Source organism: Macaca nemestrina, chromosome 2, assembly GCF_043159975.1.
Source record: "Macaca nemestrina isolate mMacNem1 chromosome 2, mMacNem.hap1, whole genome shotgun sequence".
In the NCBI taxonomy this organism is placed as follows: Eukaryota; Metazoa; Chordata; class Mammalia; order Primates; family Cercopithecidae; genus Macaca; species Macaca nemestrina.
In genome coordinates, this window is record NC_092126.1 from 152,890,686 (window position 1) to 152,917,670 (window position 26,985).

Here is a 26,985-nt window from a genome sequence, read left to right on the forward strand (position 1 = left end):
GTGTAGAATTAGTGGGTGAGCTGGGCCCTAGGCAGGCTGTGGATTGAGACCTGTCAGTTCTAATAGTAAGGCTTTGGTGACCTCAGATTAGCTAACTGGCTCTAACCATCACCCACGGCTCAGAGGATTGTTTTCTTGGCAGTGCAAGGGGATCTTTTTCTGTTTGATATGTTTAATCCTTTAGTGACTCATAAAATTAGTGGATGCTTTCCTTGAGAGATACTCATTTTTTGGTTTGCATTCACTTCTCAGACTAAATGACTTTTATTTACTTGCTTTATTAGTTCTCAAGGTCCATATTCTTATGTTATCTAGTTATTTTAGATCCAGACATTACTAATTTCATATTCCTATTGGTCAAGGAAGGGATAGGTTTTAACTGCAGAATTTTACTAAATATACTTGCTTTTACTTCTCTCATATTTATCAATCAATTCAAAGTATTATCTAAGAAGTCTTCTATAGTTTGAGTAATTTTTAAAAATTATATACATAGAAATAAAATAATTTTAAATCATTTAGAAGGAAATTAGATTCTTTATTCAAAACACTGGCTTATCAAGAGAGTATAACCTTACATTCTCACAAAATATCTAACAATAATTTCTCATGAAGATACATCTTACCCCAGTTTTAATTTCACAAATTAATTAATTAATTGATTTCAGACAGGGTCTCATTTGTTGCCCAGGCTGGAGTGCAGTGGTACCATCACAGTTTACTGCAGCCTCAACCTCCTGGGCTCAAGCGATCCTCCCACCTCAGCCTCCTGAGTAGCTGGTACCACAGTCATGCTCCACCACACCTGGCTAGTTTTTTGTTTTGTTAGTAGACATGGGGTTTTGCCATGTTGTTTGGGCTGATCTGGAACTTCTGGGCTCAAGCAATCCCAGAGAGCTGGCATTACAGGCATGAGCCACCGTCCTGGGCCTGACTTCTCAAATTTAAATTAATGGTGTCAGCACATAAGCATGTACCCTAGTGGCTAGAATATTTCAAATTAGAGACAGTGACTATGAGGTTGCAGTTGCTTTAAAAAATAAAGAAAACAAAATGATTATGGTAGTGATAACCCCTTTTGTGGCTCCCAAAGGTGTAATCTCTCAAATTTATTGAGGAGAAAATTGATGATAGTCATGACAATGATGATGAAGTTGACAATTATGATAATGCAAAGCCAAAGTATGCTCTTTCACATAGCTCAGGTACCTCACTAGGTGCTGGATGTAAATCACAGTATTTGCACATCATCTCTACCCTGAGAGATATGCACGATTACACTGGTGCTGCAGATGTGACGATAGACATGCCCTCACTCCCTTCCTTCGCCCTGTAACCTGCCCACCCCCAAGGGCATAAGTGCCAAACTTGTGAGGTTGCTTCCTTTTCCACTGCTCTCCTGACCACTGGCTCAGGTGCATCGACCTTAGCATTCTTCACTAGTTTGTGGCCCATTTGATTATTCCATGTATCACAGACTGTCCATGATTTGGTAACTACAGGTTGCAAAATGTTTAAAGTGATTGCTTCCTTAATCAAGGTAGTAAAGGGAATCTTACCTATGTTACCTTTCTCCAGAAGGAAATTCAGGCTTCACTGTCTGCTTTGAGAGATTTTTATGGTGACTTTTCAAAGATATGTTCAGATTGTTCTTTGACATTTCTTGCTCTGTGTTTTCTTAATCTACACACTTAGCTTTTCTCCTGTCTTCTGCAATGTGGCCTTTCCAAATGTGACCTATCTCAGAATTTTCTTCCATGTTATTTTTCCTGTGATTTATGTCATTATCTTCTAAATCTCAAGTCTCTCTGAGAATAGCTTGCCTTTTCCCATGTGTAAAATGCAATTTTCGGGGCTTGGCTCATTGGGCAAGCCAGGTCTCAGCATCTGACACTCCTAAGAACCATATTTGAAGAAAGTCTCCTAGCTCATCCTGCTGATGGAAAGGGTTTCTTTTCTGTCCCCTTATCTCCTAAACCATGCTGTGCAAGTCAGGTGGTGAGCATGGTGTGGCACAGTGGGAGGATTCATACTGGGAGGATTTCTTTTAGCTCGTTTTTATGCAATATTCACATGCTTCAGGATTTTTTTTTAATATGCTTTAAGTTCTAGGGTACATGTGCACAACATGCAGGTTTGTTACATATGTATACATGTGCCATGTTGGTGTGCTGCACCCATCAACTCGTCAGCACCCATCAACTCATCATTTACATCAGGTATAACTCCCAGTGCCATCCCCCCGCTCCCCGCTCCCCACAATAGGCTCCGGTGTGTGATGTTCCCCTTCCCATGTCCAAGTGATCTCATTGTTCAGTTCCCACCTATGAGTGAGAACATGCAGTGTTTGGTTTTCTGTTCTTGCGATAGTTTGCTGAGAATGATGGTTTCCAGCTGCATCCATGTCCCTACAAAGGACACGAACTCATCCTTTTTTATGGCTGCATAGTATTCCATGGTGTATATGTGCCACATTTTCTTAATCCAGCCTGTCACTGATGGACATTTGGGTTGATTCCAAGTCTTTGCTATTGTGAATGGTGCTGCAATAAACATACGTGTGCATGTGTCTTTATAGCAGCATGACTTATAATCCTTTGGGTATATCCCCAGTAATGGGATGGCTGGGTCACATGGTATTTCTAGTTCTAGATCCTTGAGGAATCACCACACTGTCTTCCACAATGGTTGAACTAGTTTACAATCCCACCAACAGTGTAATAGTGTTCCTATTTCTCCACATCCTCTCCAGCACCTGTTGTTTCCTGACTTTTTAATGATTGCCATTCGAACTGGTGTGAGATGGTATCTCATTGTGATTTTGATTTGCATTTCTCTGATGGCCAGTGATGACGAGCATTTTTTCATGTGTCTGTTGGCTCTATGAATGTCTTCTTTTGAGAAATGTCTGTTCATATACTTTGCCCACTTTTTGATGGGGTTGTTTGATTTTTCTTGTGAATTTGTTTGAGTTCTTTGCAAGTTCTGGTTATTAGCCCTTTGTCAGATGAGTAGATTGCAAAAATTTTCTCCCATTCTGTAGGTTGCCTGTTCACTCTGATGGTAGTTTCTTTTGCTGTGCAAAAGCTCTTTAGTTTAATTAGATCCCATTTGTCAATTTTGACTTTTGTTGCCATTGCTTTTGGTGTTTTAGACATGAAGTCCTTGCCTATGGCTATGTCCTGAATGGTATTACCTAGGTTTTCTTCTAGAGTTTTTATGGTTTTAGGTCTAACATTTAAGTCTCTAATCCATCTTGAATTAATTTTCATATAAAGAGTAAGGAAAGGATCCAGTTTCAGCTTTCTACTTATGGCTAGCCAATTTTCCCAGCACCATTTATTAACTAGGGAATACTTTCCCCATTTCTTGTTTTTGTCAGGTTTGTCAAAGATCAGATAGCTGTAGATGGGTGGTATTATTTCTGAGGGTTCTGTTCTGTTCCATTGGTCTAGATCTGTGTTTTGGTACCAGTACCATGCTATTTTGGTTACTGTAGCCTTGTAGTATAGTTTGAAGTCAGGTAGCGTGATGCCTCCAGCTTTGTTCTTTTGACTTAGGATTGTCTTGGCAATGTGGGGTCTTTTTTGGTTCCATATGAACTTTAAAGCAGCTTTTTCCAATTCTGTGAAGAAAGTCATTGGTAGCTTGATAGGGATGGCATTGAATCTATAAATTACCTTGGGCAGTATGGCCATTTTCACAATATTGATTCTTCCTATCCATGAGCATGGTATGTTCTTCCATTTGTTTGTGTCCTCTTTTATTTCACTGAGCATTGGTTTGTAGTTCTCCTTGAAGAGGTCCTTTACATCCCTTGTAAGTTGGATTCCTAGGTATTTTATTCTCTTTGAAGCTATTGTGAATGGGAGTTCATTCATGATTTGGCTCTCTGTTTGTCTGTACTGGTATATAAGAATGCTTGTGATTTTTGCACATTAATTTTGTATCCTGAGACTTTGCTGAAGTTGCTTATCAGCTTAAGGAGATTTTGGGCTGAGATGATGGGGTTTTCTAAATATACAATCGTGTCATCTGCAAACAGGGACAATTTGACTTCTTCTTTTCCTAACTGAATACCCTTGATTTCTTTCTCTTGCCTGATTGACCTAGCCAGAACTTCCAACACTATGTTGAATAGGAGTGGTGAGAGAGGGCATCCCTGTCTTGTGCCAGTTTTCAAAGGGAATGCTTCCAGTTTTTGCCCATTCAGTATGATATTGCCTGTGGATTTGTCATAAATAGCTCTTATTATTTTGAGATACATTCCATCAATACCGAATTTATTGAGAGTTTTTAGCATGAAGGGCTGTTGAATTTTGTCAAAGGCCTTTTCTGCATCTATTGAGATAATCATGTGGTTTTTTCCTTTGGTTCTGTTTATATGCTGGATTACATTTATTGATTTGCATATGTTGAAGCAGCCTTGCATCCAGGGATGAAGCCCACTTGATCATGGTGGATAAGCTTTTTGATGTGCTGCTGGATTCGGTTTGCCAGTATTTTATTGAGGATTTTTGCATCAATGTTCATCAGGGATATTGGTCTAAAATTCTCTTTTTTTGTTGTGTCTCTGCCAGGCTTTGGTATCAGGATGATGTTGGCCTCGTGAAATGAGTTAGGGAGGATTCCCTCTTTTTCTATTGATTGGAATAGTTTCAGAAGGAATGGTACCAGCTCCTCCTTGTACCGCTGGTAGAATTCGGCTGTGAATCTGTCTGGTCCTGGACTTTTTTTGGTTGTTAGGCTATTAATTATTGCCTCAATTTCAGAGCCTGTTATTGGTTTATTCAGGGATTCAACTTCTTCCTGGTTTAGTCTTGGGAGAGTGTAAGTGTCCAGGAAATTATCCATTTCTTCTAGGCTTTCTAGTTTATTTGCATGGAGGTGTTTATAGTATTCTCTGATGGTAGTTTGTATTTCTGTGGGGTCGGTGGTGATATCCCCTTTATCATTTTTTGTTGCATCTATTTGATTCTTCTCTCTTTTCTTCTTTTAGTCTTGCTAGCGGTCTATCAGTTTTGTTGATTCTTTCAAAAAACCAGCTCCTGGATTCATTGATTTTTTGGAGGGTTTTTTGTGTCTCTATCTCCTTCAGTTCCGCTCTGATCTTAGTTATTTCTTGCCTTCTGCTAGCTTTTGAATGCGTTTGCTCTTGCTTCTCTAGTTCTTTTAATTGTGATGTTAAGGTGTCAATTTTAGATCTTTCCTGCTTTCTCTTGTGGGCATTTAGTGCTATAAATTTCCCTCTACACACTGCTTTAAATGTGTCCCAGAGATTCTAGTATGTTGTATCTTTATTCTGATTGGTTTCAAAGAACATCTTTATTTCTGCCTTCATTTCATTATGTACCCAGTAGTCCTTCAGGAGCAGGTTGTTCAGTTTCCATGTAGTTGAGCGGTTTTGATTGAGTTTCTTAGTCCTGAGTTCTAGTTTGATTGCACTGTGGTCTGAGAGACAGTTTGTTATAATTTCTGTTCTTTTACATTTGCTGAGGAGTGCTTTACTTCCAACTATGTGGTCAATTTTGGAATAAGTGCGATGTGGTGCTTAGAAGAATGTATATTCTGTTGATTTGGGGTGGAGAGTTCTGTAGATGTCTATGAGGTCCGCTTGGTGCAGAGTTGAAATCAATTCCTGGATATCCTTGTTAACTTTCTGTCTCGTTGATCTGTCTAATGTTGACAGTGGGGTGTTAAAGTCTCCCATTATTATTGTGTGGGAGTCTAAGTCTCTTTGTAAGTCTCTAAGGACTTGCTTTATGAATCTGGGTGCTCCTGTATTGGGTGCATATATATTTAGGATAGTTAGCTCTTCCTGTTGAATTGATCCCTTTACCATTATGTAATGGCCTTCTTTGTCTCTTTTGATCTTTGATGGTTTAAAGTCTGTTTTATCAGAGACTAAGATTGCAACCCCTGCTTTTTTTTTGTTCTCCATTTGCTTGGTAGATCTTCCTCCATCCCTTTATTTTGAGCCTATGTATGTCTCTGCATGTGAGATGGGTCTGCTTCAGGATGTTTTCTAATAAAAATGATCTGTTAGCACAGAAGTAGCTATGTACTTTTTCTTATAATACATGCAAGTAGAAAGCATATAGAGATGGGATGTGCACTTCACAGATTCAGTTGTGTATGATTCACACGACGTGGAGACAGCTGGATGATTAGAGCTTAGTTTTCTGTTGTCCTGGTATTCCATGGGCACCACTCCATAAGTGGATGATCATGAATGTATCCCATGTGTCACTTTCCAATACTCTAGAAAAAGTTTTCCAACTCTACCTGGGGAAATTATCTTATATAGAAATATAATTTCCCATCAGTTTTAAAGGAATGATCCACATAAAACATGATTTCTTAAATGTTACTGCAATTCAAGGCACCTGAACAATTCTGCCTTTTCTGTACACATTTATATTGGCAGGACTGTACACATTTATATTGGCAGGACACACACTGAGTTCTGTGTCCTCAGTTTACAAATGATTAAAACTAATACTTAGCTGGTTTTACAATGGTATGTATTTTATTTTTAAAACTGAAATAAACTGGATTGAAGTAAAGCTTGTGTTTCCCAGAAATTATATGATAGAAGGGAATTTCATAATTATTTTGTTTTATATTTTTGCAACATCTTTTAAATGTTATATATTTAATATTTTTCTTTTTAAAGAATTTCCAGTATCAAGATATCTGTATATATCTTATTACTTACATGAAATAGAACTACAGAAATAGGTATACTCCATTTATAAGCACACAGAAGACAAGAAACCATTTAGTGCTGTGTGCTTAATAATTGGTTGGACCTATGAAGCTTGGGGACTACTGGGACGTTAGATTAATATTTTCTGGTTTTTCTCCTGGGCACATCAAGGGAGCAAATCCAAATTTTCTTAATGTGTGAATGGAGAGAACTTTTTTACTAAATTGATTAATAATTCAGAAAAGATTAACCTTTGCTAATGCTACTCTATGGAATTTATATTTTAGATAATGAAACTTTTTCATAGGTTTCAGACCAATTACCTAACTAGGCTCAGAATACATAAATTTTCATGGCTTCTTAGCATTTCTGCCCTTCCTTAGTTAGCTATAAAACCACACTGCTCTAAATAGTTGTGAAAATAATTTAGCCTTACACACTTGATTTTCGGATGATAAAATTGTAGGAATATGTTACTGGTCCCATTTTGCGTGTTATGTACCCCATATCTATACACCTTGGATTAAAACTGATTGAAAGTAAATACCTGCATACCATAGGGAAATACTCCATGAATAGGTCTCTACTAAATTCTCTAGTGTAATTGTTACAATTAGGACCCCTACTTTGGAAAAATATCATTGCTTACTCAAGGAAGACATGAAAGCCTGGATTTCTATGGGGAATCATCTCTCAGGGTGAGGGCGGATACCTGTTTTCCCATTAAAATACTAAAAAAGAGTGACCCCAAATCTATTTGAATTGTGCTTATATTTTCCACCTTGATTTTACACGCCTAACATTGGAAAGAAACATTTTGGAATGTGGTCCAGCTAATAATTGATTACTCACTTAGGCTAGGGTTTTGTGGCATGATAATAAAACATATGTAAAATGAATTTTAGAGGATTCAGAGAACTAAAATTTCATCAGAGACCTACAACCAGCGTTGTTAAATAGAGTCTGCTATTTCTTTTTTTTTTTTTTTTTTGAGATGGAGTCTTGCTCAGTCACCCAGGCTGGAGTGTGGTGGCGCGATCTCGGCTCACTGCAAGCTCCACCTCCCGGGTTCTTGCCATTCTCCTGCCTCAGCCTCCCAAGTAGCTGGGAGTACAGGTGCCCGCCACTACGCCCGGCTAGTTTTTTGTATTTTTATTAGAGACGGGGTTTCACCGTGTTAGCCACGATGGTCTCGATCTCCTGACCTCGTGATCTGCCCGTCTCGGCCTCCCAAAGTGCTGGGATTACAGGTGTGAGCCACCACGCCCGGCGAGTCTGCTATTTCAATGGTAACTTTTCCTCTCTCATTTAGACAGGGATCCTTGAAGAAATCTTTCAGAGACTTGCGTTAGCTTCCCAAGCTGAGTATATGAGGAACCACATAATAAAAAGAATAGCTAGCATTTCTATTAAGATCATTATGTGTCAGAAAAATTTCCATGTTGGAGAAAATTCCATGTGCTGATGCATAGAATGTATATTCGGTGGTTCAATAAAATATTCTGTATATATCTGTTAAGTTCATGTGTTCTAAGATATGGTTTAAATCCATTGTTTCTTTGTTGACTTTCCGTGTTGATGACCTGTCTAGTGCTATCAGTGGAGTACTGAAGTCCTCACTATTATTGTGTTGCTGTCTGTCTCATTTCTTAGGTCTATTAGTAATTATTTTATGAATTTGGGAGCTCTAGTGTTAGGTGCATATATGTTTAGGATTGTGATATTTTCCTGTTGGACAAGGCCTCTTATTATATAATGTTCCTCTTTGTATCTTTTAACTGCTGTTGTTTTAAAGTTTGTTTTGTCTGATATAAGAATAGCTATTCTGGCTCACTTTTGGTGTCAGTTTGCATGAAATGCCTTTTTCCATCCCTTTACTTTATGTGAATCCTTATGTGTTAGGTGATTCTCCTGAAGGCAGCAGATAATTGATTGGTGAGTTCTTATCCATTCTGCAGTTCTGTATCTTTTAAGTGGAGCATTTAGCCCATTTACATTCAATATTAGTATTGAGATGTGAGGTGCCATTTCATTCATTGTGCTATTTGTTGCCTGTGTACCTTAATTTTTTTGTTTGATGTTTTTGCTTTTTAAATTGTATTTTCCTTTTATAGGTGCTATGTTATTTATGGTTTAAAGAGGTTCTGTTTTGATATGTTTCCAGGATTTGTTTCAAGATTTAGAGCTCCTTTTAGTAGCTCTTATAGTAGTGGTTTGGTAGTGGCAAATTCTCTCAGCATTTGTTTGTCTGAAAAAGACTGTATCTTTCCTTCATATATGATGCTTAGTTTTGCAGGATATAAAATTCTTGGCTGATAATTGTTTTGTTTGAGGAAGCTGAAGATAGGGCCCCAGTCCCTTCTAGCTTGTAGAAGGGTTTCTGCTGATAAATCTGTTGTTAATATGATAAGTTTTCCTTTGTAGGTTACCTGGTGCTTTTGTCTCACAGTTCTTAAGATTCTTTCCGTCATCTTAACTTTAGATAACCTGATGACAGTGTGCCCAGGCAATGATCTTTTTGCAGTGAATTTCCCAGGTGTTCTTTGTGCTTCTTGTATTTGGATATCTAGGTCTCTAGCAAGGCTGGGGAAGTTTTCCTCCGTTATTCCCCCAAATATTTTTCCCAACTTTTAAATTTCTCTTCTTCCTCAGGAACACTGATTATTCTTAGGTTTGGTCATTTAACATAATCCCAAACTTCTTGGAGACTATGTTCATATTTTCTTATTCTTTTTAATTTGTCTTTGTTGGATTGGGTTAATTCGAAGACCTTGTCTTTGAGCTCTGAATTTCTTTCTTCTACTTGTTCAATTCTATTGCTGAGACTTTCCAGAGCATTTTGCATTTCTATAATTGTTTCAATGTTTCCTGGTCCAATGTTTCCTGAACTTTTGATTACTTTTTCTTTATGCTATCTATTTCCTTGAATATTTGTACCCCCCTCCTCTACTTCTTGTATCATATTTTTTTTTATTTCCTTGCATTGGGCTTCACTTTTCTCTGGTGCCTCCCTGATTAGCTTAATAACTAACCTCCTGATTCTTTTTCAGGTAAATCAGGGATTTCTTCTTGGTTTGGATCCATTGCTGGTGAGCAGGTGTGATTTTTTGGGGGGGGGGGGTGTTAAAGAGCTTTGTTTTGTCATATTGCCAGAGTTCATTTTCTTGTTCCTTCTCATCTGGGTAGGCTCTGTCAGAGGGAAGGTCTAGGGCTGAAGGCTGTTTTTCAGATTCTTCTGTCCCATGGGGTGTTCTCTTGATGTAGTACTCTTCCCCCTTTTCCTAGGGATGTGGCTTCCTGAGAGCCAAGCTCTTCTGGGTCTAGCCATCCAGCAAGTCTACCAGGCTCCAGTCTGGTACTGGGGGTTGTCCGCACAGAGTCCTGTGATGTGAACCGTCTATGGGTCTCTCAGCCATGGATACCAGCACCTGTTCTGGTGGAGGTGGCAGGGGGTGAAATGGACTCTGTGAGAGTTCTTCACTTTGGTGGTTTAATGTTCTATTTTTGTGCCGGTTGGCCTCCTGCCAGGAGGTGGTGCTTTCCAGAGAGCATCAGCTATGGTAGTATGGAGAAAACCGTCAGTGGGTGGGGCTCTAGACCTCTCATGAGAATATACCCTTTGTCTTCAGCTACCAGGGTGGTTAGGGAAGGCCCATCAGGTGGGGGCAGGGCTAGGCGTGTCTGAGCTCAGACTCTCCTTGGGTGGATCTTGCTGTGGCTGCTGTGGGGGATGGGAGTGAGGTTCTCAGGTCACTGGAGTTGTGTACCTAGGAGAATTATGGCAGCCTCTGCTGAGTCATACAGGTTGTCAGGGAAGTGGGGGGAAAACCAGCAGTCACAGGCCTCACACAACTCCCACACAATCTTGAAGGGCCAGTCTCACTCCCACTGTGCCCCCTCCTAACAGCAACGAGTCTGTTTCCAGGCAGTGGCTGAGCAGGGCTTGAGCACTTGCCTCAGGCTACCCACCTCCCAGCTGGGAAAGAAAAGGGCTTTGGTTTTTCTCCCCACCTTTAGAGTCTGCCTGCTGGGTTCACACTGTCCCCTGAGTTCTGGCCAGGAGGCTTCTTGCCCAGTTCAACTTGTTACAAAGTTCAGTTGGAGATTTTCTTCTCCCTGTGGCATTTTCCACACACCTCTGGCCACCCCGCTGAAGGATCTCTGTGGTGCCAGGCAGGAATGCCCTGCTTGGGGACCCAGCAAGCTCCCAGAGCCTTTCTTGCTGCTTCCTCTACCCCTGTATTTCACTCAGTTCTCTAAATTGACTCAGCTCCAGGTAAGGTGGGAAGCTTCTCCCACAAACTAGACCTTCAGTTTCCTCAGTGGGGGTGTGTGTTCGGGAGCAGAGGATCTCCCTTTCCCACTTCTTCAGTTTAGGCACTCATAATGTTTGGGGTGTCTCCTGGGTCCTGCAGGAGCAATCCACTTCCTCCAGAGGGTCTGTGGGTCCTCTCGGGATTCCTGGTTTGTTTTTGCAGTTGTTCTGGAGCTAAAATTCACAATGTGAGCCTCTGCACGCTGCTCTGTCCAAGTCAGAGCTGCAATCTAGTCCTGCCTGACATCTACCATGAAGATCCGCTCAGATTTTCTGTTTCTGTTTTAAAAAAAAGGTCACTGGGGCCAGGCTCAGTGACTCACACCTGTCATCCCAGCACTTTGGGAGGCTGAGGTGGTTGGATCACGAGGTCAGGAGTTTGAGACCAGCCCGGCCAACATGGTGAAACCCCCTCTCTACTAAAGATGCAAAAAATTAGCTGGGCGTGGTGGTGCACACCTGTAATCCCAGCTACTTGGGAGGCTGGGGCAGGAGAATCGCTTGAACCCAGGAGCCAGAAGTTGCAGTGAGCCGAGATCGTGCCACTGTACTCCAGCCTGGGCAACAGAGTGAGACACCATCTCAAAAAATAAATGAATGAATGAATGAATGAATGAATCCATCCACCTATTTTTTTTAAAAAAGAAAAAAATAAAAATATATTAAAAAGGTCATTGGGATTTGATAGGGATTGTATCAAATCTGTAAATCACTTTAAGTAGTGTTCTGCTCCTAACAATATTAAGTCTTTCCATTTACGATCATGGGATGTTTTCTCGTTTATTTATGTCTTTACTTTCAGCAGTGTTTTGTGTAGAAAGTCTTTTGTGCACAAGTCTTTTGCCTTTGTGGTTAAGTTTATTCCTAAACATTTCATTCTTTTTGATGCAATTGTAAAGATAATTGTTTTTGTTTCCTTTTGGGATTGTTCATTGTTGTCTTTGCCCGTTTTTTACTTTTTTAATTTAATTTAATTTTTTGAGACAGAGTCTCACTCTGTCACCCAGGCAGCAGTGCAATGGCACTATCTCAGCTCACTGCAACCTCTGCCTCCTGAGTTCAAATGATTCTTATGCCTCAGCCTCCCAAGTAGCTGGGATTACAGGCATATAACACTATTCCCAGCTAATTTTGTACTCTTAGTAGAGACAGGGTTTCACCATGTTGGTCAGTCTGATCTTGAACTCCGACCTCAAGTGATCCACTCTCCTCGTCCTCCCAAAGTGGCGGGATTACAGGCATGAGCCATCGTGCCCAGCCATCTTTGCACGTTTCTGATTGGGTTGTCTTTTTATTGTTGAGTTGTAAAAGTGCTTTATATATTCTGGGTACAAGTCAAGAGATGTGATATAAAGATTCTTACATGGTATTTTTTCCTGTTGTGGAGATGGTAGTAATTAATAATTTGCAAAAAGGCTTAAATGCAATTAAGTCTTAATAATAGCTAAAATTAATTTATCTGTGTTTTAGAAGTTGGGAATACTTCTCTTAGAATATAATGCTCATACTACTGTTGTTAATGGGAGTAGACAGCAAAAGAAATTGCTCACAATGAAGAAATCATGCTTTAAGATAAATATGGATCTTAACATAAATAGCATTTACTTTCACTATAACCAACATTCAGAATATGACTAAAAATGGCATCTGAGATACCAAAATAGAGGACAGCCAGCGAATGCACTAATGATAATGTCATTTGGAAGTCACTGATTAGTGATATAGCTATCTGTATGACGGTTTTTTTACTTAAAACTTTTGAGCTCTTAATTTATACAAGATTATGGCAAGTTTTAAAAATCTATTTTTCAGGCTGGGCACAGTGGCTCATGCCTGTGATCACAGCAGTTTGGGAGGCTGAGGTGGGAGATCACTTGAGGTCAGGAGTTCAAGACCAACCTGGTCAACATGGTGAAACCCTGTCTCTACCAAAAATACAAAAATTAGCCGGGCATGGTGGCAGCTGTCTGTAATTCCAGTCACTCAGGAGGCTGAGGCAGGAGAATTGCTTAAACCTGGGAGGTGGAGGTTGCAGTAAGCTGAGCTCGTGCCACTGCACTCCAGCCTGTGCAATAGAGTGAGACTGTCTCAAAAAAATAAAAAATTATTTTTCAGGCTAGGCATGGTGGCTCCCATCTGTAACCCCAGTACTTTAGGAGGCCAAGAAGGGAGGATTGTTTGAGGCCAGGTGTTTGAGACTAGCCTGGACAACATGGCAAAACACTCATCTCTACAAAAAAAATTTTTTTAATTTTTTAAAATTAGCTGGGTGTGGTGATGTGTCTGTAGTCCCAGCTACTCAGGAGACTGAGGCAGGAGGATCATTTGAGCCTAGAAGTTTGAGACTGCAGTGAGCCATAATCGCGCTACTGTACTCCAACCCAGGCAACAGAGCAAGACCCTGTCTCAAAAAAAAAAAAAAAAGAAAAAAAAAGGTTTTCCAAATACTCAACAAAATTAAAAGTAGAAAATTAGAGACATGAAGGAAAATGGCTGATAGGCTGATGAAGCATGATAAGGAATATGGAAGGGCAGGACAGAGAAACTATAAGAGGGGCAGCTATGGGAGTTATTTGGTGTTGGGTAGGACAGCCCTGGCTGGCTCCATTTTCTCGAGGACTTCACTGTAGTATAGCAGGAAGCAGTAATTTCTTGATGGATCAGCTTCATTGTTATGGATGTGAAAGACTAAATTGGATTTAGGAAGACATGAGTCTGCAATAACTCAAATTTCTCTAACGTTGTTTAAAAGAAAAATGTTTGGATGCTTACATTTAGAAACACTCATGCAATAGAATCTTTCTTTGAATGACCAGGGCTTTGCTATAATTATTTTTCAGTAGTATTCCTAATGTTGAAAAGAAACGGTTTTTTATTTCTATACTGTGAGTAAACATATTGAATTAAAGTTGCAATTTCATACATATCCTTTGTTTCTTTCCTTTGAAATTCAGAGAAAGGCAATATAATTTTGTATTTAAAGGATTTTGATTTCTTAATTTTAATTTTTAGTATTTTTATCTAAAGAAAAACCAAGATCCTGTTCTTTATTACTTTCCAATTCCCTTGAGAACTAAAATATTCTCACTTATTCTGTAGTTACAAAAACAACGTCTACTTGTCAGGCATCTTTAGATCAGTGTCTCAACTTGCTTCTACATTTAAAATGAACCCTCCTTATCAGTAAACAAGCAAATCAACATATAATGTCTTCTATTAGACACTGTTTTATGGAATGTGGGGACATGTAGAACATATTAGCTGTGGTTCCTGCCTTTTAATGATTTGTGAGAGAGGATGAGGTGCTGTCTTTGATCATGTCCCATCATTTTAATTGCAACACGATGAGAACTCAGAACTGAGGTTTTCTTGACAGACTGGAGTGTAAGGTTAACCTGACAAGTTGACATTTAATAAGGGCAATCATCAAGACATGCTCTAAGGCACTTTCAAAATCCAAACTGTACAAGGACGAAGATCTAGTTGACTTTAGAAGTAATATGATTTGTCAGTTGATGTGGTCCTAGCCTGGGAAATAGAAATAGAGACTTAATTGAGTGATTCTGCTCTAATGAGATCACCTTATCCACATATAATATCATTTCTGGATAGTGTTAAATCTGTTATTGGCAGACTACAGGAAGTGCATTGAACTCACCAAGACCATAGGTATACCAGAAACCATGTCACAGGATAATGTACAAAGAGACAGGAAATGTTTGACCCCAAAAACAAAGAAATAGCTAGGCACAATGAAATCATACTTAAGTACCTAAGGAGCTGTTATTTGGGAAGAGGGATGATTTTATTTGCGGCAGAACCAGGCCACTTGATGGCCCAGGTGATGGAGTAGCAGGGCGTTTGTCTTTGGGTCCCGTGTATTGTAATAATGGCTTGGGTTGCCTTGAAAGATGCAGTAAGTTTCTTAAGATTGGAGGTATTTGGGGAAAGTATAGACTGTTACTTGTAAGATATTTTCTTCTTCTATATCTCATTTGTCTTTTTATTTTGAAAAATTTCTAACCTATGGGAAAGTTTCAAGAATAATACACACTTGTATGTCCTTCACTTACATTTGTCAAATATTGACATTTTGCCACATCTGGTTTAGACTTTTACATATTATTTGATGTTATTTATTTACTTTTAATTTTTTGTTGAGCTATTTGAGAATAATTTGCAGATATAGTGATGCTTTACCCCTAAATACTTCAGATCTAGCTGGGTGTGGTGACTCACGCCTGTAATCTCAGCACTTTGGGAGGCCGAAGCAGGTGGATCACTTGAGGTCAGGAGTTCGAGACCAGCCTGGCCAACATGGCAAAACCTCATCTCTGCTAAAAATACAAAAATTAGCCAGGCCAGGCATGGTGGCATGTGCCTGTAGTCCCAACTACTCGGGAGGCTAAGGCATGAGAATAGCTTGAACCCAGGAGTTGGAGGTGCAGTGAGCTGAGATCACACCACTGCACTCCAGCCTGGGTAATAGAGTGAAACTGACTCAAGAAAAAGAAAAAAAGAAAAGTTTTAGATCTTTTAAGAACAAAACAAGGATTATTTTCTTACATAATCACAATAATCAATTTCAGGAAATTAACATTAATATTATATAATATACATTTTGTATACAAATTTAGCCAGTTGTCCAAATAATGTTCCTTGTAAATTTTTCCTTCCATCTAGGATCTAATTCAGAATCCCACATTGTATTTAATCATCTCTTTAGTCTCTTTTTATCTGAAACAATTCTTCAGCCTTTTTGTTTTTCTTGATACTGCCATTTATTTTAATTTTAATTTTAATTTATTTATTTATTTTAGAGACAGAGTCTTGCCCTGTTGCCCAGGCTGGAGTACAGTGGTGCAGTGGTGTGATCATAGCTCACTGTAGCTTCGACCACCTGGGCTCAAGCAGTCCTTCTGCCTCTGCCTCCCAAGTAGCTGGGACTACAAATATGTGGCACCACACCTCGCTTATTTTATTTTATGTTATGTCATGTTAGGTTGTTTTATGTCATGTTATTTTATGTTATTTTATTTATTTATTTTATTTTATGAGACAGAGTTTCACTATGTTCCCCAGACTAGTCTTGAACTCCTGGCCTCAAGTGATTCGCACACCTTGGCCTCCCAAAGTGTTGAGATTACCGGCATGAACCACCACCACACCCAGACAATACTGACATTTTTTAAGAGGAAAGCAATTGTGGAATTGTTTGTAGAATGTCCCTTGATTTTGTTTTTTCTCTCTTCATATGATTAGGTTCAGGATATGTATGTCTGGCAGGAATATTATGTAGGTGAAGTCGTATCCCATACTAGTGTAACACATTAGGGAGCACGTAATGTCTGTTTTATTGGTGATGTGAGCTCTGATCACTTTGTGGTGTACTGTAAGGCATCTTTTCCCTTTGTAATGAATAAATGTGTGGGAAGAAAAGTTGAGATAATGTCAATATCCTGTTTACCAATAAACTTCTAGTCAGTAGTTTCAGCATTCATTGATAATATTTGTTCTAATTATGTTCAGGAACAGAGCAGGACCCAGGATGCAAGACCCTAGGCATCCCCGAGGCCTTCCACCGTCCCCAGGCCTTCCAAAGAGACAGCGGCAAGACCGCACAGTCTACAACTGGAAACAGCAGGAAGTGCTAGAAAATCACTTTAAGAAGGAGCCGTACCCAGGCTATGACACACGACAAAAGTTGGCGGAGATGCTCAACCTCGGGGAGTACCAAGTGCAGGTGTGGTTCAAGAATCGCCGGGCCAAACGCTCTCGGGAGCGGTTGTTCCAGCAGCAGCTCCAGCAGTTCCAGCAGCGTCCTCAGCAGCAGCAGCCTGAGCAGCAGGTCCAGCCCCAGCAGCTCCAGCAGCCCCAGCAGCCCCAGCAGCCCCAGCAGCCCCAGCAGCCCCAGCAGACCCAGCAGCAGGTCCAACCCCAGCAGCCCCAGCAGCCGCAGCAGCAGGCCCAACCCCAGCAGCAGGCCCAGCCCCAGCAACCCCAGCAGCGCCAGCAGCCGCCCCAACAGGAGCAGCAGCCCCAGGAGCTCCAGCTCCAGCTCCAGCAGCCCCAGCAGCAGCGGCCCCGGCAGCAGGTCCAGCCCCAGCAACCCCAGCAGCTCCAGCAGCAGCAGCTCCAGCAGCAGCGGCCCGGGCAGCAGGGGCAGCCCCAGGCAGGCCACAGCCCGCAGAGCTCGCACTGTGCCCCCTTTCCCTGAAGCCGCGGCCTCTGCCCCCAGTCAGCCTGGCCCCTTGGGAATTCTCCCAGTGGTGGAACTCATGATCTTCAGCCTCCACCAGGCCTGAAGTATCTTTGGGTGCAGAGCCCAGGAGGGCGTTTGGCTGCCCTGGGTCTAGCCCCTGGCCCAATCCCAGCCCCATTCCAGGCCCACTCAAAAGCCAAGGCCCGATCCCAGGTCCAGGCTCCATCCTAGCCCCTGGCCCGATTCCAAGTCAGGCTTACTCCCAGGCCCAGCCCCAGCTCCAGCTCCAGCTCCAACTCCAATTTTAGGCCCAGGCCCAGGCCCAGGCCCAGGCTTAGTCCTAGCCCAATCCCAAGTCCTGGCCCAATCCCAAACTTACGATCACTCCCAGACTCAGCCCTAGTCTCCTTGTTACCTCAGAGCCCTTATGGCTCCAATTTCTTGCCAGACACAGTCATTCCCTGACTTCGCAGAGCTCCTCCCACCCCTGGACCAGTTCGAGGGATCCTTGGTCTCCACCACCACATCTCAGTACCAAGATGGGAATGGCTCTACGGACAAAAAGACTCGGGCCCCAGGTGATTAATGAATTTATAGGCGGCCTGTGTCTGCAAAGTCCTGTGGATCCCAGTGGATCTGGAGTGGCTGGTTGGTCTACACCACTGGTGAATGCACCACCATTTACTCACCCTGCCACTGGTGGGCATTTGCTGTCTTCACTGTATGACCATCACGACTGGCTCTGCTATGAATGCACCTGCCTCTTGTTTGAGTTCAGCCTGAGCATTTCGCAGCTGGGATTGGAGTTGCTGCTCATGGAGGTGTTTGGCATTAGTGGATGCTGCTTAAGAGCTTTTTACAAAGCTCTTTCCAGAGCTTCTCCCAGCACCTCTGATAGTCAGCATTCTTCCTGACACAGGATTGTGAGACTTTTTAATGTTTGTGGATCCAATGGCTTATGGCTTCCCTGATAACTGAGAGGTTGATAAGTTCTCAGATGTTAATTGAACCTTAGAAATCTTCATAATGTGTCCATTTGTTTACCCATTTTTCTTCATTTATTTGAATGCATTTCTATATTCTCTTGATAATTAAAGTGCTACAAACACCCTCCAAAAATACTTGCCCTAATCATTTATTACTATGTTGATTGCAAAGTAATGATTTTCTATCACTAATGAACTATGCCTTCCAGCTTCTCTCTTGCATTTCAAGGGTACTCCTATTCAGCCTACTCTGTGCATGTATGTAAGCATGTCAGGGCCTAGGTAGACTTTATGACCTCTGAGATCCTTACTAACTTGATTCTGATTGAAGAGAAAGATAATTAGTTTAAAGTAATATTAAATTTCATAGGAAAAATATTTTTTGGATTTGTAATATTTGCTTTAAGAACATTTATTGAGATATATATGCAGGAAAGTCTACCTCATTCATGTATAACTCACTGTTTTTACAGTCTCTGGAAACACAGGGCACATCTCTGTAAACAGCATCCACATCAACAAACAGAACATCACCAGCTCTCCAGCAGCCTCACCACCCCAAATGGACTATTTGCTTTTCATCTGGCATAATCAACAATCTTCTTTCAGTGTTCTGAATAAATACATGACAGGAAATGTCCAGAAACATAATCTAAGAGCAATTTAGTATTTTCAACTTCAAATTCCTGTCTATTTTCTTTCATTGATGAGCCTAGAAAACTTAGAAACATTTGGATATCTTTTAGTTTGCTTCCCTAAAATGTGAACAAACATGATTAAGTATTTGATTATTCAATAAATATTTTGACCAACTACACATCATGCCAGACACTGTCATAAATGCCTAGATTACACAGACAGATAAGAACACCACTGGTGAATGCACCACCATTTGCTCACCCTGCCACTGGTGGGCATACTGGTACCTGACTTCAAGAATGACCAAGGGGATAAATCACAGCTCAGGGGGATACATGCAGTAGTGGAGGGACATACGAGCGGGATAGGCAATGTCACTGTTCTCAAAGAGCTCGCAGTTCAGTGGCCATAGAACCAGTGAGAGGAAAGATTGAAGATAATGAATCCTAGCAACAGAAGACACCACTGACAGCCTCCATAGAGGCTTGGTCTTCTGAGGTAGAGTGGCTGGGTGTGGAAAAAAAAATGGGAGAAAGGATGATGGTCTATAGTAATAGTAATGTTAGTCATTTCTTAAGACAAAGCTGAACTAGTTTCAGCAATTTCTGTATTCAATAAATGTGTTCCCTGTAGGTTAAATGCAATGGTGTACGTAGTCTCAACATTAAATGCATAGTAATTACTATTAATAAATGCTCATGTTTCCCCAGTCACCTGGCTCCTTGATCTGCTTCTCTGTCCACAACTTTACTTTGGCCAGGAACACCTGAAAAACCTTTATAGTTCCTCCTTTGCAACCTTGCACAGCACATTGTACATGCGTGTTAAGTGGGATCACTAAGCCTTTTTTTTTTCTTTTTTTTTGAGACGGAGTCTCGCTCAGCCGCGCAGGCTGGAGTGCAGTGGCGCCATCTCGACTCACTGCAAGCTCTGCCTCCCGGGTTCATGCCATTCTCCTGCCTCAGCCTCCCAAGTAGCTGGGACTACAGGCGCCCGCTGCCACGCCCGGCTAACTTTTTGCATTTTTAGTAGAGACGGGGTTTCACCGTGTTAGCCAGGATGGTGCGATATCCTGACTTCGTGATCCGCTCACCTCAGCCTCCCAAAGTGCTGGGTTTACAGGCGTGAGCCATCGAGCCCGGCCCACTAAGCCTTTTGATGAGCCAAAGCAGAATTCAAATCTAGCAGAAATGAGACCTTACTTACATATTCCAGTCTCTTACTGCTAGTCTGATTTCAGAGGCAGCATAGTGATAAGAGCATGGACCCTGGAACTAGCCTGCTCAAGTTCAAATTCCAGCTGCTCCACTTCTGGCTGCATGACCTTGGTTAAGTTCCAGAAACTGTTGGTGTCTCAGTTCCTTTGTTTCTTGAAGAAAATCTTCAGCCGAATTAAATTTAAAGGGGTTTAATTGAGCAATGAACAATTCACCAATTGAGCAGCCCCCAGAATCAGCAGATTCAGAGAGATTCCAGGGATGCCTCGTGGTCAGAACAAATTTATGGACAAAAAAGGACAGGAATTGGAAGTCAGAAACGGCGGGATTTGGTTACAGCTCAGCATTTGCCTTATTTGAACACAGTCTGAACATTAAGTAGTCTGAGTGGTTAAAGTATGCCCCTGGGATTGGCCAACACTCTGCTATTGTTACGGGTGCATACTATTAAGTTAGGTTTTCAATTTTGTCTATTAAGCTAGGCTACAGTTCATCCACAAGGACTCAAATTTAGAAGTACAGAGTCCTTCTCGGGCCATATTTAATTTGCTTTAACAATTCCCCCCTTTTGGTCATTTTCTCAATTTTGACAGGTTGACCAAAACCTCAGTCATTGATGTTACTATTACTGTTGTAAATGTACTTATATGATTTTGAAACCTACTGGGAAACAGAATCCTGTGTTTTGCAAGGAGAGAATAAGGACTCAGTAGAGAGTACCTTATGCTGGAACATCCTGTTTACAAGAGAAAAACAAAACCTGGTCTGTTCTAGGATCAGTGTTTTCTTAAAGCCTTGGCTTGATTATGTCATATTTAGCATGAGTCACTCCATTTTAGTTTGGTTTGGTTTGTTGGGGCCTAGCACATGAGCTCAGTCCAAAATAATGGCTTCCCATAATTTTGTTTTCAAAAATTCCCCCTTTTTGGCCAGGTTCTCACTTAGGTGAGAGTGTGAACAAAACTTAGGGTCACTCAGTTGCCATCATTTTGGGTTTTGGGTCTCAGCACGTCATTCATAAGTTGCAGTGTCCCCATAGTCACCCATTTCTCTCAGCTTTTGTCATTCCAGTTGAAGAGAGACCATTTGATGTCCTAGAGATGTCTGGCAAGCATTTACAACCTCTGAGAGAATACAGCACACCGGGGAGACTATTATGACTATTAGGATGATAATACCAAGAGTTTGGAGTATGCTCCTTACCCAGGGTCCCCATAAACCAAAATACCTAAAATTAAATAGATTAAAGAATGTGCTAGATAGTCTACTTGCTTGACTAGAGGGTCTCTTCACTAATCCCCTACAACTGAATTTTTATAATTTACATTTGATGTATTTCTCTGTAGGCCACAAGTGTCAGCAGCTGCACAGGTACTTTTCTGTTTAGCCAATTCTATTACTTAGCATAACTTTCACAAGAGAATTTAAAGTCTGTTGTGTAACGACAGCCTTTAAAGTAGAATTTGCTGTAGAGCCTATTGTGAGGGCGACATTTCTAATTATTGCCTCTTTTATTCTAAACCCTGGAAAAAGGACCTAACAAATGATGTCCTTCTTACAGAGTGAAGGCCTCCTGGCAATGTTCTCTTTAATCCATGATGTGGGTTAAGGGGAAAACTGATTATGAGGCAACAGATATACCACTGAAGTTTCTCACCTACATTGGGCCTTCATCTTTTATCTATTGAAGTATAAGTTTATTCATGTATAAGGCTGGCTGCAAAATCCTTCACAAATAAAAGTATACCCTAGAAGTGCACAAAATAGACCCCATTTTCATTCCTGTTGTTAATAGAGGCATAAACAAGGAAAAAATATTCAAAGATAAAGAGTCTCATGATAGAAGAAATTTTGATCTGTAATCTTGGGAAAAGCTGTTCACATCAAGGATGCCATCTTCTTCTGGGGAGAAACTTTCCTGGTTAGCTCTACCCTAAGGGTTCCAATGGCTGTACAGTTCCAGGAGTGTGGAGGGACCCTTCTCAGTTGTGAGATTATAAACCCAAGATTCAAGGCTCCAAAGTTTCGCTGTGGTGGAATGCAAGGACAGTCCCTCTCTGAGGTTGCCAGAAGATCCAACCCTTGGGTTCTAGATTGTGAAGGGATTGTCCTCAGTGAACCATAAGAAGCTTTCTCCACCAGGTGAAAACACACTGTAGCATAACAATTCACTGTTACATATGCCCTCTTGCATGGGAAAGCCCCTACACCACCAGATAACAAGCATTGAAAAATGACAATTGAATGAAATACCTTTATAAATGTTTAAATGGCCCATCAGGTAACCAAATGTAACCAAAGCTTTGATTGTCTTTCCAGGAAAATGGAACCAAACATTGGTTTTAAACTGTTTCCACCATTTATAAGTCACCCCATCAATATATTCAACTTGGACCATTTTATCTTTTCCATGACGAGTTATGGAATGAAGAACCCCCAACAACAAAATCTTAAGGTTCTTAAGTCCTGCTTCTTTATGAATCCATGCTTAATATTGGACTTATGTTTCTCCAATTTAGGTGCATAGCATTGATAATGGATTATCATAGGTAATTTGACTTAGACCATGGAGTTCATTCAAATTTTATATTTAAACAACCTTAGAATTGGCTGATTTAGCATGATAATCTAGAACTTGATTTTGAAAGGCTTGTTAAATACCAAAGGTTTAAAACATTAGATATTACAAAATAGAATCTTAAGTTATCATAAGTCATTCATTTAGCCAAAATAACTCAAAAATTTTTTAAAGGAAAAAACGTTAGTCTGATAGGAGACTCAGCTTTTCAGACAAGACCCAGTGAAGATAGCATGAGGCGAACTGACTCTGTCTCCTTTCTTTCCTTCCCTCCGCTATTTCTTTTGCACTTTATTTAAAAGATAAACAAAAACCTTTATCTTTTAATATTACATAAAAATCCTTTTTAAAAGAGAAAACCAAATTTTATGTTTCCATTTGTGTATTTTTAATGTTAAAGCTAGCTTTTAATAATATTTTATAAATCTATTGTTTTAATTAGTTTGACCATAAGGTAAGATTTTTATAAACATTTTGTAACCCTTTACAAATTTTTTCTCAGAGCAGAACAATGTTCTAAGAAAACTCTGTTGTGATTTTATTCCAATGTCCAATTTATGGAAAAAACTGAGCAATGCCATTTTACCTTTAGCCAATATGTTTACACATAGAATCTCTTACAATTAATTTTTTCTTTTTCTTTTTTGAGATGGAGTCTCGCTCTGTCGCCAGGCTGGAGTGCAGTGGCATGATCTCGGCTCACTGCAACCTCCACCTCCCGGGTTCAAGCAATTCTCCTGCCTCACCCTCCCAAGTAGCTGGGACAACAGGTACACGCCACCACATCCAGCTAATGTTTTTTGTATTTTTAGTAGAGACGGGATTTTACCATGTTGGCCAGGATGGTCTCAATCTCCTGACCTCCTGATCCTCCTGCCTTGGCCTCCCAAAGTGCTGGGATTACAGGTGTGAGCCACCGTGCTCAGCCTCTTACAATTAATATAATTGTATCTTACAATTTTATAAACCTTCCACAACTTATTGAAACTTATTTAATTTAAAATACTCCTTTAGGCCGGGCGCGGTGGCTCACGCCTGTAATCCCAGCACTTTGGGAGGCCGAGGCGGGCGGATCACAAGATCAGGAGATCGAGACCATCCTGGCTAACACAGTGAAACCCCATCTCTACTAAAAAAAGACAAAAAAAAAATTAGCCGGGCGAGGTGGTGGGCGCCTGTAGTCCCAGCTACTCGGAAGGCTGAGGCAGGAGAATGGCGTGAACCCGGGAGGCGGAGCTTGCAGTGAGCTGAGATCCGGCCACTGCACTCCAGCCTGGGCTACAGAGCGAGACTCCGTCTCAAAAAAAAAAAAAAAAAAAAAAAAAAAAAAACCTTTAACCCTCTAACTTAGGCAAAAATTTACATTACCATACTTTCTTATAATCTCTTACAAAAAAACATTTCATTCTCCTTACACGTCTTGCACGTAAACCTATTTTTTCAGTAGTCTCAATTACATATTACAATGTTAACTCTTACGACTTTTACTTTTGGTGAAAATCTTGGTAAGTAAGGGATTTTAATTATGTACTAGGTGTGGAGCCTAGGACCCAGACAGAAATGCAAATAAGGTCTGACCCTTTCCAGTGTCTAACTCCTCTTGTCCCAGGCCTTGCCTAGCTATAAAGCAGGCAGGCTGTACATTTGAGTCATAGTAGCGTTTTATGAATCATTTAGGAGGCTTAATCACCTTTAAATTGTGTAACATTTCTGGCATAAATTCCTTTGCATAAATTCTTTCACGACTTACACAGATCATGTATGTCATGTTTTGATTTTCTGACTTGCCCTAAACATCCCTCTTTTTAAATAACCAGTCATTTTACTTTAGGAAAAGAATTTACCATACAGCATCCTTTCTTATATAAAATCTCTTTTCTTTATAACCTTCTTTGCAGAGCTAGGGGGCATGGCTAATTCCATATATCCCCAGGCCTTATTTAAAATTTAATGTCTCAAAAATAAATTGAACAATTTTTAAGAGTCAAAGCAGTTTATTGACCTTAAAGCATTTAGTAAACCTAATATCTGCCCTGCATCATTTAGATAAAATGTCTTTATTTTATCAATGATCTTTAAAACTGTTTTTATTTCCCAAAGACTACTAAAGTTACATGAACTAAAAGGCATTATAGTTTTTATTTTGCTTTCAAAATATTTGATTTAAGGACTTATTTTTGTTTTAAGCCAATTAATTAGAGCTCTTTTAGATAAACATTACACACAACACATATTTAATTACACAGACAGAAGAAGAGTACTACAGAAGTTGTAAGGTTTTTCATTTGCCAGTTTTTAAGTTTCTTAATTGGTTATTGGCTTTGTGGTAGAGTCCTTGGAAGAACAGGGCCAGGAAATGGGTCTCTGGTGCCTCCTGTTTTTCCCAAGGAGTCCAGGCTGTTAGAGCTTGAATATCTACTTTTAATTAAGCTGACTTTTAACCATAGCACTCTTTAATAAAGTCCTTTTAAAATTTCTTATTATCCAATTCAGCCAGGCCAAATGTCTGATATTTCTGGCTTTTGAACTTTACCAAAGGTAACCTACCAGGTGGTACTCAGAGAAAGAAAAATGTAAGATAGTCCATGGAGAAGAGGCTAGACAAGGTCATGCGGATATTAAACCAGAAAGGACTTGCTTCTAAGTAGGAAATTGCACCTGGACTGCCAGCATGAAAGGGCAAAGCCTAAGTTACTGAGCTACAGCACAGGGCGGCTTCACTGTACTTTTTAGAAGGAGTCTAGAGTAGTTAATTTTGAGCTTGCAAAGGCTTTTAACTACTCAGGATAGTTTTTAGAGATAACTATGACATAAACCCAAAAATTCCCATTCCTTGGAAAGCGGAGACCAAGAGAAAGTGCCTCAACCTGGTTACAAGGTCAAGCTCCCACTGACAGAAAGCAAGATGGAGACCCCATCCAGTTTTTCTGTTTGTTTCAGGGACCTGTAGGAAAGTTTTTTATTGACCGGCTTGCAGGGCTGTCTTGAGCAGCGAGCTGATGGAGTCCTAAGCCCATAGTTTATCCTAAGGTACCCTTTGACACAGAAAAACAAATTCATAGCACAAATGCATCCGTTTAAGACTAGCCTCAGAATTATTTTTCGCATTAATCAAAACTATACAGAAGAGAAATACAGCAATTTTTACTGTTTCTGTAAGATTTTGCCATTTCTGTAAGACTTCACAACCGTTTGCCAGAGAGAGAGAGAGAGAAGCCAGAAATCTGGCTGGTAATAAATTCTTACCCTTTTGCCAGCATGCCAGGCTTCTGGATTCCCTGTCCCTGAGCAGCCCCAGTGACCCAGCTTGCACCATCGTGCTGGAGGCCAAGCAGCATCATAAAGGAAAATTACCTTTTTTCATCTGGCCAGAGCAAAATATGTGTGACAAAACATAGACATTAGCCACTCTGCTTAGCGCCCAATATCAAATTGGCAAGGCTCAAACTTGCCCCTGGTTGGGCCCCATCATGGTTAATCCAACCTCTGACCAGAAGTTTCAACATGTGGTCTCTGGGCAAGATGGTCGCCCTGAATAATAGAAAAGATAAGAAAGGCAAAGGAGAGAGAGAACAGCATTGCCTGTGGCAGGGTGGGGAAGGCAAAATGATCAGGGAGACCAGAGAAAGACCCACCCATTGCAGCAACACTGAAAAGTTCAGGTGGCTGCTGCTTGGTAGCAAAGGGATCTTTTCCAGCAGTCCCATCCGCTCTCAAGTTTCCCCTTTTGAAGGAGGAAAAAGCTCCCCATGTCCCACCACTCTGTGCCTAATTTTGTCACCCATAGTCATCAGCAAAGAGTGCAAGGCAGATTATTCCAAAGAGAAGAGCAATTGGCATCCCGTAGTGCCAAATCCATTCTTAGCCAAAACGGACTTTACCGAGAGCCCTCATTTTTAAATGTACTTCAATGTATTGTTGTTCATTCTGAACGTTCCACTGTAAGTTATCTTTAGTAAGATTTTGCCGCTTCTGTAAAACTTCACTGCTTCCCAGGACTAATGTATAAGCCAGAAGGAACAGTTTTCCAGAAATTCAGGATGCCATTTTTACCAAAAATATTGGCTTTACTCTCAGGTTCTCTTGATTAATTTAGCCAATGATTTTTTTTCCTACCTAAACACACCAGAAAAATGAAACAAAGGGGTAGAACACAAAAATCCCAGTGAATTTTCAAAAGCCAAATTTTATAACCCCTACAATATATCTGGTTACTACCAGTTCCTTTTTGACCCAGTCAGAGGTAACTGGATCCACACCAGTTAATTCCCGGGTCAAATCTGTTCCTGAACCCAGTTCAGTTTCTGTTGCAACTCCAAACCCAGTTTGGATCAGAAAT

At 40.6% G+C, this 26,985-nt stretch overlaps 1 protein-coding gene across 1 annotated transcript in view; it reads left to right on the plus strand.

The window, feature by feature from the left end:
- Positions 1–19,551, plus strand: part of LOC105477748 (FYVE, RhoGEF and PH domain-containing protein 5-like) — a 151,058-nt gene extending 131,507 nt beyond the window's left edge. Inside the window, 1 exon segment of the mRNA XM_071092247.1 lies at positions 16,554–19,551. Within this exon segment, the coding sequence (XP_070948348.1) occupies positions 16,554–17,241 (688 nt within the window). The 3' untranslated portion in view covers positions 17,242–19,551.
- Positions 19,552–26,985: the final 7,434 nt, after the last annotated feature.